We start from the raw sequence: 9,265 nt of genomic DNA on the forward strand, positions 1-9,265 counted from the left end.
TCGGCTGTGTGGTGCTCAGTTGCCAACTGAGGTTAAACCACAACAAAGTCACAAGATAATCTCTCCTCCACTGTTGGGTCTCCTTCTTTTCTTGAACAGCTTTTGGGAAGGAATCTTGCCAGAGGCTTCTTGAAAATCCTCTGGGATCTCCTTCAGTCAGGTGCTGAGGGACATCCCCAGAAATTCCAGTCTGCTAGTACAGCAAAACTTCACATTACAGACACTGTATTGACTGTTTCCTACTAGAATGCATTTAATCAATGTGCTCAATACACTCATGAACACTGGAGATGAATCTGGCAAGGAACGTGAAGAGCAACAAGAAAAGCAGTAAAAGGAAGACCAGGAAAAATGTGGGTCCAACTACTGAATGGTGCTGGGAAAGCAGTAACAGGAAAAATGGAAAAGGCTGAGGTACTCAATGCCTTCTATGCCTTGGTTTTTTGGTAAGATTTGCCATTGGGAATACCAGACATCACCTGAGATCAGAGGGGAAGTCTGGAACAAGGGAGACTTACTCAGTGTGGAGAAGGATCAGATTGGGAAACATTAAACAAACTGGATATACCTAAGTCTATGAGACCTGATGGGATGCACCCACGAGCGCTGAGGGAGCTGGCCAGTGTCACTGCAAGGCCGTTCTCGATTATCTTTGCAACAACATAGCAATCAGAGGAGGTTCCTGACAACCGGGAGAAAGCAAATGTCACTCCTCTCTTCAAGAAGCAGGATCTGTCGAACTACACACCAGACAGATTCGCCTCATTCCCTGGGATGCTGACAGAGCAACTGTCCTGGAAACCATTTCCAAACAAATGGAGGACAAAAAACTTTTCTCAGGAAGAAAAGCTCAGGGAAAGGAGGAAGAGGACATTTGTGGTGATGGAATTTGTCTTCCCAAGTAAGTGTTAAGTGGCTGAGGCTCTGCTTGCCAGGAAGTGGCTGGACATCTGCCTGCTGACGGGAAGTAGTGAATGAATTCCTTACTTTGCTTTGCTTGCATGCACAGCTTTTGCTTTCCCTATTGAACTGTCACTAACTTGATCGACTTGTCTTTTTGCCTTCCTTCTGTTTTCTCCCCGTTCCCCAAGAGAAAGGGATGAGCAAGAGGCTGGGTGGGTGTTTGGCTGCCGGCCAGGGTCAACCCACCACAAAGCCAAATGCAGTTTGAACATAAGTGATGCCAGAACTTTCCTTTCGTTTTCCCCTCATATGCTTCCCCTCCCATCAGACTCATCTCTTCTCTTGAAAGGTTTAGTAGAGCAGGAAAGGTAGAGGAAGCTGCATTTCAAAGAAGTCGTAAATATTTTCATGGTCAAGAAGTTTTAGAAGTTAGAATAAATCAAAACTCCAGCAAACCAAGACAGCAAACGTATTTTGGACAGAGCAGGAAATAATTAGAAAAAGAATAACTGGATGGTAGCCAGGAAAAACAAGCAAAAAGTATGTACGACAGGCATGCCAGAAGTCAAGAATTTTAAAGAACTGCAAGTGAGTCAAAAGGAATAGATACTTTGAAAACATTTACAGAAGCCTATGACTTAAACTACAAATTTTTTTAAATTGGAATTTTAAAACGGCATTTTAATTTAACTTCAGGTCTTCTCAGAACAAATTTTTCTCAATTATAAATAATGAACTCCTTGAAAGTCCCATATAAAAAAAAAGTAAGCAGAAGAAAAAAAATCTAATTTTTATTTTAGAGCTAGCATCTAGGTGCACATACTTATGAATATTTGTGGACAAACGGCAAGATTATCAGCACTGAGATGGTCTATACATCACAGAAAAATAATAAAACACTGAAACATCTTACTCTCTCAATACAATGGAAGGGACAAGGAAAATGCACGAACTGCCCCAGACAGAACAAAATGTTGGAACTGTTGTTACTAGCTGCTGAACCATGCATTGCTTGAAATACAGAAGGATTTTTTTTCTCCCTTCAAAAATGCGTCATGCTGTTTGGGATTTGAATGATAAAGATATCGCGCAAGATGAAACTGACAAAAATGATGCAAAAAAGGGACAGAGGCTTAGAAATACACATTATATTCCTTGATTATGTAATACATCAAATAACAGTGAATTTCTAAGAGAAAAATATTCATTGGTACATACATCCAAAAAGTAAGAAATGTACAAGTTAGAGAATTGTGTCCACTGACAATAAAAACTGCTATACATCCTTCCCTTTCTAAAGGGATACCTAGGTAGACCTTTTAGTAGACATTCAGATGAGGTAAAGCAAAATAAGGAAGTTAAATAAGAACCACTTAACTTACCTGAGAATGTAAAACAGACAGAAGTCGGTAGTATTCTTTAAGTTCCTGATGTAAGGCTGCACAAAAACTCTATAAGGGAAAGAGGAGAAAAAAGAAAAAAAAAAAAGAAAAAAAAATCAGGAAAAATCTTTCTGGTTTAATCTAGAATAACTTTTATCCTATCACCACACTGTGAAGGTAGTTAGAAATTTCCTAAAAGGAATCAAGCTACAAGTTTCAGCACAGAAGCCAACTCTTAGAAAGCTAGCCAACGTATAAGTGCTTCCCTAAGAGATGCACAGACCTTTTCCAAGAATATATACACATTGTCAAGCGACTTTCTGTTTCTTGCTGCCTTAATTCTATCAACAGATTAAACTATAACAAGCATAACTCTCCAAGTAGATATATCATCTCAATAAAGACATTAATAATTACCATAGGGATGTGCAAACCATAACATGACCCAGAAGAAATTTTCTTTAATAATTATGTAAAATAGAGTATGTAATAAAGTAATAGAGTTTCCATTTCAGGAACGCCTCTAGTAACAGAACACACAAGTTAGGCAACCATCATTATATTTACAGTCTAGACTATATGACATGAACAAGAAAAGACAATGCTCATAAAAGAATACTCCCAGTAAGTGCTGCTGGATCAAGTACTCTATATTTTTGGCCTTTTATCAATTGACAGTTGCAAACGATTCTTCACTTGACGTGGACGAAATGAATAACACTAAGTATATCCTAAGAAATCTGTAAAATGTGCAGAATTTAACAGGCCTGAACTAAAGCAAAGATTCCTCTTTGTAAAACAATTCTAAGCACAGCTACTTTGCGTTGTTTAAAAATAAATAAATAAATAAAGGTCGATTTTTAAAACTATTCCTGAAAGAATACTTGTTTAGTAATGGATAGTTTTCCACAGTTTGGGGTCCTGGGGTTTTGCTTTGTTTTTGTCATGTTCTTAACCTAACATACGGACTAAAAAAATTCCTGCAACATATTTTCTAAAACTGAATTAAAAATATGGCTTATTAATTTTGGACTGAGTCAAAAATTTTAAACTTTAAGCACTTTTTGGGGTTTTTAAATTTTTTTGTTTGGTTGTTTTTTTGAAGAGTACTTCCGTGCACACACACAAATTCTTCAGAATTGACTTCTTAACCAATTCTCAGCTAATTATTTTGGTATCTATTTTAATGGATTTTTTTTTTAACAGGAAATTCCCCAGGACTTGCCCCCTCAACCCCTTTTAAAATCATCACAGTCAAAGTAATTTGGAAAAAATAAAGAAAACCTCACACAAAAAGAACCCAAGAGCTTAAAGTAAAATATTTATTCACTAGAGTATGTACAAGGGAGAAGTCATTACTACAAGCACAAGGAGAAAATAAATCTTCTTTCTGCTAAGAGGCCTACCTGCTAAGAGGCTAAGAAGCCTAAAAAAAAAATCATTAATCTTGCCATTGTATCCTTTATAAGGAAAGAGGGTTCCTTTCTTCAACTCAACATTATAAATTGGAAAGAAATTTAAAATTCATTTTATTCCAGCAGATACTGACGGGCAAAAAGAAATCCCTTTATGTGTAACCCCACTTTTCATTTCTTCTCACTTGCTTCTTCAGTACATTTTTTAACCTATTAAAGTAGCACTTGCCAAGATAGAGGGCGGAGTAGAGCCTCCAAGAAAACATTCAAAGGCACTATATATCTGCTCAAAAAGTGAGAAAAGTAATGACTGACTTTAGTAGCCAAAAGGATTTAGGATCTAACTGGCCATCAACTTTTCAGAGCAGTGTTAGAAGTTAAAATTGACATCCAGTGCCAATTCCTGCATTACAAACTACAGATTTTTGTTTCCCAAACTGTTACGGAAAACTGGACATTATCCTAGATTTGGCCTACAGCAAAAAGAGCATTCAGGAAGGAAACAGAACGCTTGTTCAAGAGAAAAAAATTAAAATGCCCACTACCTCAACTGGTTCTAAATGGGCAAAATGTCAAAATATAAGGCAAGTTATATTTCATTGCTGATTATTCTTTTTGCTTTCTGAGGACAAAGTAGAACTTCGATAGTAAGCAGCAAAAGTAGAAGAATATAATGTTAAAGTGCAGTATATTGTTATATCTCTACTCCTAATAATTGCCAATACCTGACATTTTGCATGGTAAAAACAGTCACCAGAATCATATAAAAGAGGTGACAGATATCTTATCCTACATGTGGTTTAAACAGGGGTTTATGCAAGCATTCTTTTAAAACATTAAGCAAAAGATGCTTTAGAATGCACAATATATTCTTATGCTAAATTCTTAATGTACAGTGTGCAGCACCTGAAATTGTCAGCTATAAAAGCCATGAAGAGCAACGGTACATACTCTTTTTGCCCAGATACTGACAGCAGGAGTAGAATATATGTTTTTATTTGTACACTTATGTCCTAGAAATATATATAAGTTCTTGCCTCAAGCAAAATTAACAGCATTAGAGCTATGCAGATTCAGCTAACTAACTGCACAGCCTTCTGCACAGGATCTGAAGCCTGCATATAGTAGCTAAGATGTTGCACATTTAAATTCACTGAAGAATTAAAGTTCTCCCCTTGCTGTAAACTTAAGATTAAAGCCAGAGACAGTACAAATAAGCATAAGCAGGAAGCTGCTAGATAAAGAATAAGAAACTTCACCCAAATATAAGGGGAAGAGTCTGAAGAAAATGCATATACAGTAGCACTACCATAACCTGCATATGGTAGCTAAGATGTTGCACATTTAAATTCACTGAAGAATTAAAGTTCTCCCCTTGCTGTAAACTTAAGATTAAAGCCAGAGACAGTACAAATAAGCATAAGCAGGAAGCTGCTAGATAAAGAATAAGAAACTTCACCCAAATATAAGGGGAAGAGTCTGAAGAAAATGCATATACAGTAGCACTACCATATAAAACATGGAAATCAGCATTGGATCACTAGAAAAATAATTATTTATATGTAACTAAAAGGGTTACTAGGAATAAGAGACAGAAGGGAACAGAATAAAACATTAGAAAAGTAGGAAGCACTACAGTGTCTCTACTGACCTCTTAAGAAAAATTAGATTGAAGGGAGAAGCACTTCAATTTCTTGGCAGATTGGGTAGGATGTTATGGCTAGAGGCAAGGATAACATTTCTGTCGACTCAGAAGGGATAATATCCAGTTTTACAGAGGGAGCAAGTGAGAGGAAACGGGAATGCCTTAGCAGTAAATGTGGTTTTGGGTATTACAGCAGCTGTGAAGTTACTGTAGACTACAAATCATGATGATGAAACCTATAAAAACAAAAATTAACATTCTTTTGATGCTGTATTCAAAAGAAAGGGCAGAAGATAATGGGGTATTTGCATTTTATGTAAGTTAGTGCAGTATTAACACATGAACATGAATATTAGCCAACAAGAGTGTCTCTTCCTGTTACCCTAACAACTGAATTGGTGATTAATTAGCTCAGGGATGCCACCATCCCATTTAAGCAATGTTTTTGTTTATAAACATGCATAAGCACTTAAAAAAATACAAATTTTTAAAAAAAGGAGATTAAGAAAAGGAATCTATGCATGAGACTTTCCAGTTACAAATGACAGGGGCAACTCCTTCTTACAACCAGCAAGAACAAATGCCTTTCCCTTGTCTTCAGACTATGACCCATACCAAAAGTAGCAGTCCATAGGAGTAGTAAATCAAAGGATGAATGATCCAGGCTCCAAAGTTTATGATTCATTCTAGTACTGCATTTTACTTAGTAGTTTCTAAGGGAAACAAGACCAAAATATTGTAGCAAAATCAATTTTTCAGCTGACTTACCTGTCCCACAAGTCCAAAAGCACGATCCAAACTCCTCTGGTCTGTGTATTTTCTTATTTTATTATGCAGCCATCCCAACTCTGCAAGTCTACTTGTAGTATCTCTGAGAGATTTGGACAAGCTCACCTACAAAGTTAACAGAAACAATAACTTGCAATTTTAAGTCAACTCTACCATGCCAACACTTGTTTCGTCACGAAAGCCCCTCTCTCTCATAAAACAAGCCAGTTCAGGAAACAATCATTTTACATTCTACAGCAGAGATAGTGCCAAAAAAGCAGACAACCATGTAATTAGCATTAAATTTATACACATAAGCATTGAAAAGGCAGCGGCAACTTTGTGACCTCCCCTTTTCCAAATCTTAGTGTAACAGTATTCATACGCTCTTTTTACATTAGGCAATTATGCAGTAACAAAAAGGTCTTCAGGAAAAGAGGAAGAAATCCGAAATTATGTGATGTAGAATCACACTTCATCTTATCCTGATAATCAGCAAGACTGAAAATATTAGAGCTCTAGAAGAAGAGTCAATGACTGAAACTAATGAAGAAACCTAGAGAAAAATAATTAGTTACTACTACATCTAAACCAAACCTTTAATAGAAGACAAATGACCCAATACCAGACTAGGTATCAGGAACTAAAACTTACAGAATCCAAATTACAAGTTTAAGTCTGATCCACCAGTAACAGCTTTTATAAGCTATTTAATCATGTGCCCCTCTAAGGTCTTCTAGTCTGTTTCTACTTTTCTTATACCAGGTTCTCACTTCACCCTGCAAGCCTGCCTTAGTCCCAACACCCTATTTAACTACTACTATTTTCATCTGAGTCGGCACATTTCTTCCTTTAAATTGCCAACACATAAGTCACTGTTCCTCTTGTTCCTACTTTAGATTTGCTTCTACCACATTTTGTCACATTACCCAAGAACACCATCAAGTTTTCAAAATTTTGTTGAATAAATAAAAACAAACAATATGACTGATCCGTTAGGCCAAGAGGCAGAGATTGACTCTTGCCCACAGCAATTGGGCCTATCTCACCTCTACAGACAATTTTAACTTGGAGAGCCAGCTGGAACAGTCCAAACCAAAGCAAGGAAGTACACTAACAAGCTGAACGGATTGCTAAAGAACTAGAGATCAAGCTCACTCATTAAGCCTTTTAGTTAGCAGTACAGGCATTCTCCAAGATAACAATCAGCTACAAGAGCCTGTTAGCCGCAGCAGTGTGGCCTTGAACCAGGCAGCAGCACTTGGTTGTAAGACCACAGTTCAGTCCCTGGCCCTCTTGCTTAGATATACAGGCACAGCTTTAACTTCTTGAACAACTTCTATAGGATAAATTCTAGCCCAAACAAGCATGATTGGGCACAGCTAGAAACTCTGCCCACAGCTAAAACCAAAGAGGTGACATAAGAACTATTTAGAATTCTACAACTACAGAGTACTTGGCAAGTATTAAGTACAATACACGTCCGCTGGAATCAAATGAGGAACAAGCAAAATTGGCTTAGTGTTATTACATTTGTATCTCTTAGATCAAATCAGAAGCTGCTAGCTTATACAGTGCTGAATGTCACCAACAGATCTAATATTAACATTGACATTAGAAAACATTCAGGCAAGAGTAACAGCTTGGAAAGTGTGTTTCTTTCTGGAAAAAACAGACTGTGTACAATGACATTTTCTTTGTGCAGCTGAGGGAAAACCACATGCTTTGACTACTTCTTTGCCTAACATGCAGTCAACACAGCTAGAGGAAGTATGATCTTGGTCCTCCTTGTTCACCAGAAAAAGCTCCAGCTCTAGTCAGTCAAATACTTTCATCTTCACTGGGTCCAGCAACTCAGTACAAGTGCCAATAAGGAAAAAGGATGGAAGACAACTGACTTCACAAAAATAACCGAAGACACAAAAGTTCTCAGGAAAAAGCATTATTGACCACAAACCATCTGAATAATCAAACTCCCTATATTAACAGAATTAGGAGTTCAAACTAAAACAGTTTTTCAACTCAAACTAGCTTACCTGATACGAAAACTACACAGAAAACTAATGAAATCCAGTGCCAATTTTGCAATCACTGATCAAGTTTACTCCACATTCCTCTAGAAAAATCTATTATGCTACCTTTCCTTTGCCATATATAATCTAACTTATATATGGAACATAGTTAACTCAGTGCAGGTGTTGAGGAATTACAAACTTTGCAGCATCTACAGGTGCAGAAGATGACGTCCTTAAGAATCTGTTTATTAACAAGATTTAACTGATTTAACAAGAATTAAGTTTTCCATTTTTTCCTCCACTAAGCAGCCCTAAATGTCATTGTAAAGTTACAGGGGGAACAATTATACATGTCACTTTTTGCTATTATTATGGAGGAGAAAAGGAAATTAGTTCAGTTATCATCGACATTACGGTAAGTCTACTGTGCCCTTGGCACATGAAATGGCCCAAAATCAGTTCTCCACCATTTAGGACTATGTCATATTGTCATAGTATAAAGTTCTTAATACAAGTGAAAATTGGAAGCACTGTCTTTCCATTTGAACAAAAACATGAAAACCAATTAGCGAGCTGAAACTGAACTGTGATGCAGTACTATCTAAATACTGAATAAGGAGAAGATGCTAAAGCAACTAGTGCCATTTTTTTTGTTCTTTGCTCAGCTGACCCAGTCTCACCCTTGGTTTGTTTTTTTCCACATTGCAAATATGCTTAACATCTCACCACCTTAAAGCCAGATCTTCTGTCTCTCAGGCTTCTCTCCTGTTCCTCTGCCCCCTATGTGACACCTTCCTTCAAATTCACATCAGCCGGATTTTCGATCAACAACAGGAGTTGAAAGCACTCTCTTCAGTTCTATCACCAGTCCTTTCTTGGTGATATGCATGATCCCATCTTATAACTTGTAAGTTGTAATCAAGCCCATGACATCAAGTGGCTAGCATCTATTCCACATCTCAGGCTGTTAAATTTAACCCAATAATAATGTGATCAAAAGCCTGCATCTGCTTTATATTCATTCTTATACACTGGGGAGGGAAAATGATGACAAAAACCCTCAAATTAAGCCATAACTTAGGAGTCTTTGTACTGGCTTAATAGTTGGGAGTCTATTCACATCTTGTGAAATGCTAC

The 9,265-nt window shown here is 37.1% G+C and overlaps 1 protein-coding gene across 1 annotated transcript in view; it reads right to left on the reverse strand.

The window, feature by feature from the left end:
- TUBGCP3 (tubulin gamma complex associated protein 3) overlaps positions 1 to 9,265 on the reverse strand; it is a 70,478-nt gene that overhangs the window by 33,550 nt on the left and 27,663 nt on the right. The window contains exons 8-9 of the mRNA XM_009276142.1: positions 6,114 to 6,239; positions 2,286 to 2,354 (exon numbers count right to left, since the gene is read on the reverse strand). Of these exons, the coding sequence (XP_009274417.1) occupies positions 2,286 to 2,354; positions 6,114 to 6,239 (195 nt within the window). The remainder of the gene's footprint in view (positions 1 to 2,285; positions 2,355 to 6,113; positions 6,240 to 9,265) is intronic.

This window comes from Aptenodytes forsteri, unplaced genomic scaffold (genome assembly GCF_000699145.1).
Source record: "Aptenodytes forsteri isolate BGI_AS27 unplaced genomic scaffold, ASM69914v1 Scaffold96, whole genome shotgun sequence".
NCBI classification, from domain to species: Eukaryota; Metazoa; Chordata; class Aves; order Sphenisciformes; family Spheniscidae; genus Aptenodytes; species Aptenodytes forsteri.